At 47.7% G+C, this 13,413-nt stretch overlaps 1 protein-coding gene across 1 annotated transcript in view; it reads right to left on the bottom strand.

The window, feature by feature from the left end:
* Window positions 1-13,413, bottom strand: part of LOC147710245 (E3 ubiquitin-protein ligase TRIM39-like) — a 192,724-nt gene that overhangs the window by 169,891 nt on the left and 9,420 nt on the right. The window contains exon 2 of the mRNA XM_086920919.1: window positions 12,544-12,639. Coding sequence (XP_086777045.1) covers window positions 12,544-12,639 — 96 coding nt within the window. The remainder of the gene's footprint in view (window positions 1-12,543; window positions 12,640-13,413) is intronic.

Genomic DNA, 13,413 nt, shown 5'->3' with positions numbered 1-13,413 from the left:
CTACCCACTCTCATCTCGCAATACCACTGCCCTCTCTCATCCCTCTCACACAAACGGTCTCCTCTCTATACTGCCAACTCACACATGCTACCTCCCCATACCTCCTCACGCTGTGTGCTAGGCCACCTCTTGCCTCACCCCCGGTGCCCCCTCCACTTGTCCCTCTATCTCTTGTACTCTCTCACACAACCCTCTTGCTCTCTCACACACTACTTCTGCCTCTCTCAAGTGGTTGACTCAGGTTTTCAAGCAAAGTTTCTATACCACAACTTTTCATACTTTCTGTCCCTCCAACCTAGGCTCTAGGCCTGCTCTCACCTTCTTTCTATCTTTCTCATACATATTTCTGCTCCTCTGTCTCAAGTTCAATAACTGCTCCCTACACAATCTACCTATCCCTCTCATTCTTCCTTTCTCTCTATTCTCTGCATCTCTCACCACTATCTGTTCACCATGGCATAAAATTCCACTATACAAATACACTAGACAACACACAAATATACAACTAACAATTTGAAAACAACCTGCATAATTCCGCTCTAGTCCATACCACATGCATCCACTAAACTCCAAAACAAAACACAAAGGTAAAAAACATAATTTACAACGCCATTAGCCCAAACTCTGACAAATGCGAGACCTATTGCATGGCAAATGCTTGTTCCTTTTGTCACTTTTTTTGTTATTGGGTTGCATATGAGACACTCGTGACAATAGGTGAACACATTATCTCACATAGTTGCATCTGGCTAATTCTTCAATACCTCTCTATGAACATGGGGATATCATCCATGTTTTAATGTCGGTGGAGAACACACTAATTACATCCTCGTTTAATAAATATGTTTGGAATTGGCATTTATAAGCATGTGCAATGAACACACGGTTCCTGGTCTGTCAATGGTTAGATTGTGTAAACATATGTTATTTTTTCAGTTCCCCTGATGAAGAGTTAACAACCCGAAATGCATTGGGAATCCATTTACAAGTGCAGCTGAAATGTTGGCATTGTACGAAGCAATGGTATGTAACATTGTGTATGTATGTTCAGGCTCTTTTGAGCTTGAAGAATTGTGTCAATGTTGTTTGTTCTTTCTTATCAGAAGATCCTGGAAAGAAAATCGCATATCAAGATAAAATCATATGAATAAATGTATGTCTCATTGTATTAAACATTTTTTTTATTTGCCTTTTGGAAAAAACCCTAGAGGTCTATAGCTGTGTGCATTTTGTTGAGTGCTCTGTGCACCTTCTTAGAATGATTAAAATGTTAACCCTTTGGTTTAGGAAGGGCCTTACACCAGGTGTGCTCAGACCAATGAATGGATAGATAGATAAATCCTGAACCATACATATGAACCCCACTGAGGTACACATTCATACAGTTGCACACATGCATGTGCACAGAGATGCACACACTCACAGATAGATCTCTTCACTCTATGCATACACAAACTAGGAGGCACCCACTCATACAGATGCACACATGATTGTCCGGTCACACACATGTATAGATGTGTCTACAAACTCACAGAATAATCTCCAGACAATGAATACACAAACCCATAAACGCACACTCTCCAGAAACCCATGCATCATCATCATCATCATCATCATCATCAATCTTTATTTCGGTAATTATATCACCATAAAAGATATACATAATTCCTTTAAAAAAATATTAAAACAGTAGAATAATAAAACATCACAATCCATCCGGGTACATAAAATTTCATGTGTACAAAGTTTCTGGTTTTGTTCTACAGTCAATCAATGATCAGTGACCAGCCTTAAGGTATTGGCTTCTCAAGTACCACATTGCTCCTAAGTATTTGGCGACAGCAAAGACAATGTGATCAGTGAGATCTGATTTAAGAACTCTAAACGCGGCCAGGCACTCCGCGAACCCCAGGCTCCTACATATGGGGATGATCCATTTCTTACGGGAGGCGTGGTGAGCTGGACAAAAGAAGACTATGTGGAGTTCTGTTTCATTGTCCACTCCGCAAGCCGGGCATAGGCTAGTTGGTGATTTACTCCACTTGCTAGTTAGAGCTCTGATAGGAAGAGTCCCGTGCCTCCATTGTAAATAGAACTTCCTGAGAAGTGGAGGATATATTTTGTCCAAGGCTGGTTCAAATCTGTAGCTGTCCTTAATAAGTAAAAAAGACTCCGTATGTGTGCCCAGAGTTTCCTGTCGACAGAGTGCCGCTAATTTACTGTCATGGTATGCCTTTGCCAGTCTCTTTTTGGAAATTAGTGGGCATGCAGATAGAGGATCAGACCAGAGTGTCGATAGGCCCAGTCCCTCCAACTCAATTCTAATGAATTTAAGCCACTTAATTTTCCCAGCATTGGGCATGGCTAGAACTTCCTGCAGACCCTGCCTATAACTGCTCAGTTCTGGAACTGCCCACAACCTACGCCAGTAAACGAGGGGACGCAGTGCCAGTTCTTCGCTTAGAGGTCGCAGCCTTAGATCTAACCTCAGTGGCACAAGAGGCGTGCTAGGCAGTAGTCGTACCACCTGCCTTATGAACTTATTCTCCTCTTTCATCAATTCTGGAGAAGATACATGCTCCCAAAGCTCACAACCATACATGGCGGCCCCCCTTGCCTGTGCCTTGTAAATCTGGAGTGGTGGGCCGACAGGTTTGATAGATGACCTATTGTTTCCCATGAGCCTCAAAACCCCTCCCGAGTACTGGGCCAGTTTAAGTAGTGCTTTCTGTTGGTGTGTGCACCAGGTCATATTCTCATTTAACAGGAGCCCAAGATACTCAAAAGTACGCACCCTTTCTAGTCTGGTCTGGCCGATGGTGGGGGCGGTTCGTAGCCTTTGTGGGGCATTAAAGACCATAAATTTGGTCTTTAAGGTGTTAACTTCTAGGCCATGTTCCCCACAAAATTCCACAAAGCCATTTAGGACGCGCTGTATCCCCATTGGGGATTTTGAGAGCAGCAGGGTGTCGTCGGCGAACATTATCGCCGGTACCCTGCTGCCTGCCAACTTTGGGGCGTCCGAGTTGGCAACCCTACCGAGGTGGGCGATTACCCCGTTGACAGAGGCAAAACAGGGTTGGCGCAAGCACACAACCCTGCCTAACCCCCCTGTCAACGGGGAATCGGTTTGACAACGCCCCCTCCTTGCCACACCTCACCTGGGCAAAGTTGGCGGTATGGAGACGAATAATCATCTCCAGCAAACCCCCGGGGACCCCCAGTTTGGTCAGCACCTCCCAGAGTTTTCTGCGGGGGACCAGGTCGAAGGCCGCCCTCAGGTCCACGAATACAGTGTAGAGGCTGCCACCCTCCAGCTGTACCGTTTTCCAGTATATGAGGGCAAGCCGAAAGACCTGGTCTATGGTGGAGATCTTCTTTCTAAATCCCGCCTGGAATGGACTCAGAATATCGTGATCCGACATCCATTCCAATAGACGATCCAATAATAGCCTAGTGAAGAGTTTCTGGGAAACATCTATCAGGCTTATTGGCCTGTAATTGGCTGGGAGCAGAGGCGAACCCTTCTTAAATATAGGGACTATCTCTGCCCCCAGCCAAGTCGGGGGGATCGCCATGCCGTTCAAGATTGCATTGAACAGCTCCCTCAGGTAGGGGGCCCAGATCTTGACCTCCTGCTTATAGAGGTCACCTGGGAGTTTATCCAGACCAGGCGCCTTTTCGGACGAGAGGTCAAGGATTGCCCTATTAAGTTCTCCCAAGGTGAACCCGTCCATCCTATCTACACTTTCTGAAGATTGAACCGTTAGTGAATCAGGTGGGTTCCCTAATTGGCCTGAATCGGGCACACTGTACAAGGATTTAAAGTGGTCTTCCCATACTGTGGCAGCAATATTAGCATCTACTGCGGCTATAGGTTCAGCTGAACCATGCTTGACGATCTGCCAGAATTTGCGGGCATCATGAAATGCCAAGGCAGCCGTCATTTCCGACCAATTGTGCTGGTCCCATTCTATTTTGGCATTACGGGTGGTAAGCTTGTAGGCCATCCTCTTGCACCTGATCTTACTAGGGGTATCCCGATTTTTTAGGGACTCTAGGAGGGCAGCCTTTGCACTTCTACAAGAAGCATTGAACCATGTGGCTCTCTTTTTCTTTCCATTTTTCCTCCCGACCACCGGGTTCATTACTTCTGCCAGATTAGTGCAAAGCTCAGAATGGATATCCCCCAGCACTCTAAAATTATCTGGAGTTGGTGACTGAAGGAAAAAATCCCTTACTTTTTCTAGGGCAGGGACCACTACCTCGTATAGCCTCTGAGTGTTTATTGGATTCTGCACAAGTGTAGCCCATCTAATCCTGCGTCTGCTGCTAGATGCAACAAGACCCTCCGGGAGCACCGGGTTTTTGTCTGTGTTTGACGTTGGCATACCCTGTACAGCGAACCTCAGTGACAGTGCGTTGTGGTCACGGTCAGTCCTTCTAAGTATAGTGAAATCCCTGACTTTATTCCAGTCCTTAGTCCGGACCAGGAGGTAGTCAATCCGTGATTCGTGCCCTGGTCTGTTAAAGGTATGCTGGGGTGGGATATCGCCTTTAGACCGCCCATTACAAGCCCTTAGTGAGTGGGATAAAGTGAGGGACATTATTTGAGTGGCTAGGGGCGACCATGATTTTACCGGTGGACCCGACAAGGTGGGTATCTCCCAGAGTTCATCTTCATTAAATACACCATCCAGATGATCCGGGAGGGGCTCATACTGGATGTTAAAGTCCCCCCCCATTATAAGTGATGGGCAGAGGGTCGCACGGTCAAGAAACACAGCCAGCTCCTCGATTGTTCCTGAAGTGCCCATAATGCCAACCGGTTTAGAGTATACATTAATTAATGCTACTCTATCACCGGACGCCCACTCCAGGACAACACACTGGAGGTCCGGTGAGTTGGTTACCATGCTTCTTGCCTTGCATCCAAGGTGGGAACTTACCCAGATTGACATACCACCGGACGGTCGGCCCCTCCCACCCCATTTTGCCACGATCTCAAAGATAGCGAACCCTGTATGGGAGTGTTGTTCTCTAGCCCACGTTTCTTGGAATAGACATATGTCATATTCCTCAACGAATTCCACCCAGTCTGGTGAATTAAGTTTATTACCCAACCTGGCCACATTCCAGGACAGTATCGAAAGTGTACTTGGTGCCCCGCCCTCCTCAGTAGAATTAGAGGACAGTGGGCGCCTGCTTATCCTGCCCTGGCAATAGTTAGGGGAAAACATGCCCTCTGAAACCAGTGGACAATTTACATGTGGCATCTCAGCTGGGCATGGGATGATGAGCTCAACTTTTTTTGTGATCAGTGGATGTATCCACAATGGGAAAGTCAGCAACCTGCTTCTCAGTGTGCTTGGTTTCCCCCATGGTTTGAATACATGCCAACCGTGCACAAGGGAAGGCCGGAGGTGGGGTAGCAGCAATCATTTTGAAATCTTTTCATTTCCGGGAATTACCTTCTCTCACTCTCCCTAACACCGAAAACTTGGTAATCACATTAGACTCAGTGAGTGGGGCTCTTACTCTAATTCTGCTATACCGCCCTCCCCAATACATGGCCAATTATCCAGTACTTTTGGCAGAACAACTGGCCTCTCATGTAATTAAGTACTCTAAAACTGTCCTAGTGGGGGATTTAAATTATTGGTTCGACAGAACAGACACAGACATTCAAGCTGGAGAACTGAGGGATCTGCTTACAGATCTAAACTTGGTCCAACACATCCACTTACCCACTCACCAGAAGGGCCACAGCCTGGACCAAATTTGGACACATAATCTACCACCATTCTCTCCCATTATAAGTCCTTGTATTTGGTCAGACCATTATTTCATCCAGTTCCCGCTAGAAATTCAAGGGCAGCTTAAGGCCAAACCTTCTATGGGAAAAGAGTTCCGTAAATGGAAATCCATGGACCGCTCTGGGTTCATGGACACGTTGAACAACACCCTTCCCCTATCAGGCGAAGACCTGGAGGTTGACGAGAGGGCACTGTCCTCCTGGCTCCTCCACGCAGCAGATCTGTTCGCCCCCTCTGTATACTTGTCTAACATTAGAGGTAATGATGCCCACAAATGGTTCACCCAGGAACTTAGAGCACTTAAATTAGGGGTACGACAGAAAGAAAGACAGTGGAGAGCCACTTATTCCTCACAGGATAGGGAAATCTTCTGCGTCACTAGGAAAAAAATATCAAAAAATTTTAAGCCAAGACAAACTCAACTACTTTTCCACAAAAATGTTATCTTCATCTAATAAGTCCAAAGACATTTTTAATATCGTCAATGAACTCTGTGACAACGACAGGACAGCCCCCTCAATAGCTCCTACGCAGAAGCTATGTGATTCCCTGAATAACTTTTTCAGAGAAAAAATTGTCACTATTAAATCGAGCATTGCTAGCTCCCCAACGTCACTTCCTCTGGATGACGCCTTTTATAATCCCTCTGTACTAGATGCCTTCCCGGCCATCGATGGTAAAACTTTTTCTTCACTTTTGGCGAGGGTAAAGTCCGGATCCCCAAACGATATCTGCCCCCCCCCCCACATCTTCTCTGAAATCGGTCAGACTATCCCTCAGGGTATCCAACCCCTACTAAACAAATCATTGGCCCAGGGCAAGGTACCTACTGGTTTCAAACACGCCCTGCTAATCCCTCTGATAAAAAAACCAGGTCTGGACCCCCGGGACTCAAATTATCGTCCCATATCCCTGTTGCCATTTTTATCCAAGATATTGGAGGCTCACGTCTCCAATTGTCTTTCCAACTTTGTGGAAACCACTGGGTTTCTGGAGCCCAATCAAGCTGGGTTCCGTCCAGGCCATTCGACCGAGACGGTAACCCTGGCAGTCCAGAACACACTTCGGTGTAACGCAGACTGGGACGTCCACCAGGCACTGGTACTCCTTGATCTGTCTGCTGCATTCGACACGGTCGACCACACCATTTTGGTTGGCCGTGTCGGGCAGGCAGGCCTCAGAGGTGCTGCCCTGAGCTGGGTGGAATCATTTTTGTCTGACCGGACTCAAGCAGTGAGACTGGGCACCTTCACAGCCCCTAGAATTAAGAACGACTGCGGTGTCCCTCGGGGCTCTTCCCTGTCCCCCCTTTTATTTAATTTATACTTGCGTCCCCTCTTGTACTCCTTGAGGAAATTCAAAGTGTGGATCTTTAACTACGCAGATGATCTGCAATTGATTTCCCCCCTAGGCTCGCCTGACGCTGTTACTGAGTTTAGGGAGGTCATGGCTCACATCCAGAGGTGGATGGGCCTTAACCACCTAAAACTCAACCCAGGCAAGACTGAACTGATCTTGCCTGGGAAGAGTGAACTCAGCTGGGGACCTCAATTTTGGCCTCCGGAGATGGGAAATCCCCCTTCCAAATCCCGCACGGTCAAGAGCCTTGGAGTCACCTTTAGTGAAGACCTCTCTTTGAAAAGTCAGGTAGGGACAGTAGTCTCCGCATGCTTCTTTCAGCTGCGCAAGATTAGAAAGATTGCCCATCTCCTAACCCATTCTGCCCTGATACAGGTGACCATCGCCCTTGTGCTGTCTAGGCTGGACTACTCAAATAGTTTATATTTGGGTCTTCCAGCCGGGCAGCTCAAGAGGCTGCAGCTAGTTCAAAATCAGGCGGCCAGGCTGATCTGTGGGCTTCCTAAATGGCAGTCCATCAGACCAGGCCTGGCAGATCTGCATTGGCTGCCGATAGCCCAGAGGGCGGCTTTTAAAACCGGCTGCATTATCTTCAGGGCACTACAAGGCAAGGGCCCCAAATTTATCATCAACTTGCTTGCCAGATATGTCCCCTCTCGCAACCTTCGTTCCAGTCACAAAAGCCTGCTCACGGTACCTGTTAGGAAACAACGTCAGGGCGGCAGTTCCTTTCACTTTCTTGCTGCCTCCCTCTGGAACTCTGCCAGCTTCTTTAAGGTCACACGAGGATATTCTGGCCTTTAGACAAGCCTTTAAGACCTGGCTCTTTAGGGAAGCTTATCCTTAGATGTTCCAAGCTGTCCTCCTGTTGTGTTTCTGAAAACTTCCTATAGCGCCATGAAGCCTACGGGCGTACATGCGCTCTACAAGTCAAATTTAACATAATATAACATAACAATCTCCTGGGAGATAGGGAGATGGTGACAATGTTTCATTTACCCTGTCAGATATTAGTGAAGGAGAACAAGGTGGGGGATAAGCGAGAGAGTAATATAAATCTATCAAGGGGGAGGCGTCAAAAGCCCAGTGGTGAAGTCAATCCACGTCCTCGAGGCATCCAAATCTGTTATAGGTGGGAGCTCCATTCCACCCTCCATATTTATCTTGCCAGTGATAGAATGGCCCGCCCTGCACAAAGTTTCGTTCCGGGATCGCGTTCCAATTCCGGTTTGCCCCCATGTGGGAATGGGAACGCGGTGGATAGAAGTAGGTAAGTGGTCTGGTTGCTATGGATGAGTAGGCACCATGGCCTCTTGGCTGCCTGCACTTTAGGAGGTGGTACAGAAGGTGCCGGGAGCTGGTTTGCACATCCCGCTACTTTATTACTGAAGGCGCTTGCAGGAACCTTTTGCCGGGGTTTAGGGACAGGTTTTATCATCGGAGAGGGTGGTAAAGTGGCAGCAGCTACTCTTGGAGTGTGACTCACAGCTGGTGAACTAATTGAATTATTACCGGATAGGGTCAGGGTGGCCAGATTTAAAATGCTTTTTTCAGTCTCGAGAAGCTGAGTTTCTATTCGAGACAGTCTGACTTCCAGCGGAGTAAGGAGTTTTTTTAGCGTTTCCCACACAATCGTTAGAAATTACACATCCTTTCCTTGAATCATACAGAGTGGTGCCCCACCATTCTCACTTTCAATTGTCAGATTCTTGTGCTCCCCCATCAACTTCACTGGACTAGATTCTAGTGCTAGAGGGCAACTATTTTCTACGGAAAGGGGTGGAAGAGATGGCTGGGCTAATACTTGGGAGGGTAACTGTGTCTTCGCTACCTTAGCCTTTTTCCTAGAATAGGCAGTTGTGGTCTTACGCTTCCGTTTCTGGTTGGAACCCTTGGTCAGGTTTGGGGAAATCCTCGCACTCATAACTTTAGAATCGACAGTTGGTATTGTCGATAATAGAGGCCCTTCTTCCCCTCCCACCCTGCCCAAAGGTATATTGAGAGTGGGGGTTGCTGGGCATGGAGACCATGCATTTGCTACCGGGGCTAAAGGAGGTGAGGCTGGTGGGCAGTGGACCACTGCCTGTGTTAAAATCGATGCAGGTCCTGAAGTGCGATCCGGTGTTTTAGCATGAGAAAAATGCCCCAACGAGGATTTCTTAGCAGTAGCCAGTTCCTGGGAAAGCCTTCTGGCAGCATCGAGTTCGATGGAAACCCTTTTCTGCATCTTGCTGATTTCCAGATCTATAGCAGTGTTTGTTCTGGAGAGAAAGTCATCAAGAGTCCCATTTTTCAGTTTCCCCTTTGCTGCCCTACTTTTATACTCTCGTGTAGACATTGTGCCGTATGCTTACCAGGTGCAAATGACAGAGGGTATATTTCCAACACCAAAATTAGAGGGTAACAACGGGATTAGCCCGGACCGGACTCTGCCGTACTCAAACGGCCCGCTCTTTGCCCGGTCTTCGCCTCGCGCTCCGTCCCGCGCTCCGTCCCGCGTCGCGGTGGGGATCACGTCAATTATTTACGTGTAGTTGGTGGGCGTGGCCGCCGGGGGAAGAGGCACCAGCTGCGCTAGGTAGGGAATGCTGGTCCTCGCAGTCCCCCGGTCGTTAGCCTAGTCGTTGAGCCCCCAGTGCCCTCAACCCACACGTCCTCCGGCTGGGAGCGATGTCGGTTCTGCCGATTGCAGAACACGCTCACACCAGCGGGGGCTGTCTGTGTGGGGAGGCAAGCTGTTCTCCGAGCGGCAAACACAAGTGCTAAGTGCAATCCTCTAGTGCGCTGCAAGAGCTGAATGTGAGCGGCACCCATGCATACGCGCACACAGAAGTATAATTATATAATCTCACATATATATATCCAGACCCATGCATGCTTACAAAGTCACACTTCTTTAGATGCACACATGCATTTGCACACTCACAAATACCATAAGACCTTGTGATATGCCAAGGCAGAGACATTTACATGCGGAAGCACAAACTCAAAGCCAATAAATTCAGACTAAAGCATGCTCATCCCTCAAACACACATGCACACTAACATGCACATTTATTGGCAGATTATGTGGCTCAAAATACATACATACAAAGACACACAAGCATGCCTACGCAAATACACTACCGTAGAGATGCAGGCATGCACGCACACCCATCGATAACTCCAGAATCATCCATACATGAGCACGTACTGTTACAGATAAGTGTGAACATGCCCACACACACAAACCCACAATGACACATGCACACACACAGGTATGCACTAACTGCCAGATAATGCCACACATGTGAATACATACACTACTACATACTATGTAAGTATTACCTTACGGAGAACAGTGTCCTTTTTAGTTTTATTGTATAACACGCCCTTGGCTGATTTCAGCCCCAAAGTCCAACAGCAGTGACTCTAGTTACCTAGTGTTTAGTATGGCTGAACTCAGAATGTTAAAATACATCTTTTAGTGAAGGTGGTTTTTAAATTCTGTGTTTGAAAATACCACTTTTAGAAAGTAGGCATTTTCTTGCCTAACCATCCAGCCTGCCTCTGCTAAGTTGTGTATTGCATGTCTGGTTTGTGAGTGACAGGGGCTGGGATGGCTCCAGGAGGCAGAGCGAGTCAGCACTAGGCTGAATAGGCCTATCTTCATTGGTATTGGTGGGAGGAGTAGCACCTGGACCTGAATAGGGCTGAGTCTGCCTTCCACAATGCTGGCCCACCTCCTATGGTGCGTCTGATGACCCTGGTCAACACTGACAAAGGAAGACGTTGTGCACTGGCAGAATGCACCCAGAACTGGTTTAGACTAGGTACAGACATCTCTGCCTTCAGAGAACAAAGGATTTGGTGGTATAACTATTGGGGCCCAAACCCCAGAACATTAGTACTCTTTTGGATCAAGAAGACTGCCAAGAAGAAGAGTTGGAGAAGCTGTGAGGAGGAACTACCACTTTGCTGTGTGCTTTGTTGTGTTTGCCTGCAGTGGCTGCTTCTGTCTCGGGCAGTGAAAGGACTGGACTGAACTTTCTGCAATCTACATTTGTGACTTTCTCCAAGGGCTTGAGGTAGAGCTTGCCCCCGTTCAATAAGTCTTAGGAGCAGCAAAGACTTCAAGTTCTTCTTCCCTCAGCACTGGGGACTGTGTGTTTTGTGCTGCAACAGAACCGAAGCAACAACACGACGTCTACAACGCCGCTGCCGACTCAGTGTCCTGACGGCACCGCAGAGGGCAACGCGTCCCTGGTCTCACCAACGCCACCTGCTGACGCCGCCACCGAGCCGTGGCTCGCACCGCGACCTGTGGGCACCACACCCTGCACTGCCTCGCTTCACCACAACTCCTTGGTATCCCAGACAACGCCAGGTCCATGCCGGAATCAAGGCCACTTCTTGCTCCGTGGTTTGAGTCCACCACTCGTAAAGTTACACAATGCACCACCCACATCCTGCACTGCATCCTTGGCCGACCAACGCCTGTGCCATCGACTCGTTCGTTAGCCGACGACAGTGCTTCAGCAACAACAACAACGCTGCTTGCACCGTCACTTGCTAGCACCGCATTCACTTCGCACCGCGACACTGGTCTCACTGATGACGCCATCTGATGCCGCCACAGAGTCCCTCTTCGCACCGCGACCTGAGGGCACCGCACACCGCATTTCACAACGCAGCACCAGACGACAGCACTCCTGACTTCAACAAGGAGGAGTTCAACCTGCAACGCGTGTGACTTAGAGGGCCCGGACGACTACCGCACAGACCTCCAGAACAGACGCCTGCGGACACCATGCTTTCGGAAGCTCAAACAGAGGTCGCCGACGCCCTGCATTTCTAAAAGGTACTGTTTGCGGGTCTTCCTGACACCGTAGCTGGCCTGCCACGCTGCGGTCAGCCAGAACTACTTGAATTTATTTGCTCACGATGCCGTGATTGCCCCGGACAGGGTTATCGACATCAAGGAACTGTTTTTCAAGGTTATTTCGATAACTGAAGATTTTTAAGTACTATATTGTGATTTTTATCATTTTTGGTCTTGTCTTAAGTATATAAAAAAATTGGATATTTTTCTAAACAGTTGTGGTGTCCTTTTGTTGTGCTTACACTGTATTACTGTTGGTTATGTGCAAATGCTTTACACACTGCCTCTAAGATAAGCCTGACTGCTCGAGCCAAACTACCAAGGGGGTGAGCAGAGTTTATTTTAGGAGTATAACTCCCTTATCCTGACTAGGAAGAAGGGTCCCTATTTGAACAAAGGTGCAAGCCCTTGCCAACTAGAGACCCCCATTTCTAACAGGTACACACTAGTATATGGCAAAAACAAATACAGAAAAACAGAGACACAGCACTGACTGCAGCCACTCACCCTCATGGTTTTATAATGTTCCTTTTCCTTTACTTTAGACTCCAGAATATATTCCTCCTCTTTCTTCAGAAGACGCAGCCACTCTTGAAGCTTTACCTGCAGAGATGATTGCAAGAAATAAGTGTAGATCTGTAGAGGGCAGTCTTACTTACAGAAAAGAGGCACTACAGTACCCAACACCGGTGCCCTGACTGAATGTACCAGTCATATTAATGTGAGAACCACCCAAACATTCCACATTGTAAGTACCAGTCACATATATCACGATTCAAAGCACCAGTCCAAAGTATCACAAACAAGGACACAGAAGGGTGTCACTTATTTGGACCTTTTCATATCTGAAAGGACTAGGCCAGAATTCCTGCTCCAGGTAAACTAGCTTCATCACTGGCAGACACTTCTACTTGATAAAGACATTAGCATTTTATGCAAAAACCCATAACATTAAGTTGTGGCACAACTTTAAAAAATAAACCTGGTCCAAGTGACACTTTCAAAGCACCTAGTGAAAGTATCTATATTCGTAGCCTGGGCGGGAGGTCAGCCCAGAATAAACTGACAAACACTCAAATTGCCGTATGACGAGGGGGGATTAGCAGCACCAGACTTTGAGCTGTACTGTGCACAGGCACAACACACACCACTGGATGCACCGCTGCCATATATGGACCACTTAGCAATTGAGTGGGACACAGCACATCAATACCCTTGAGTGTTCTGATTAGGAGGGCATCTCGACGGGAGCGTACTGAAATGAACTCAGTCAAGAGTGCACAACTGGCCTGGAAGGACATCAGAAAACACTCAGCCTACCCTGAGCTATATGACCCAGAACAGTACCCGACCCACCACCCGCTTTACTCACTCACG

The sequence above is a fragment of the Lissotriton vulgaris genome, chromosome 5 (assembly GCF_964263255.1).
Source record: "Lissotriton vulgaris chromosome 5, aLisVul1.2, whole genome shotgun sequence".
In the NCBI taxonomy this organism is placed as follows: Eukaryota; Metazoa; Chordata; class Amphibia; order Caudata; family Salamandridae; genus Lissotriton; species Lissotriton vulgaris.
This window is presented reverse-complemented; position numbering and strand designations above follow the sequence as displayed.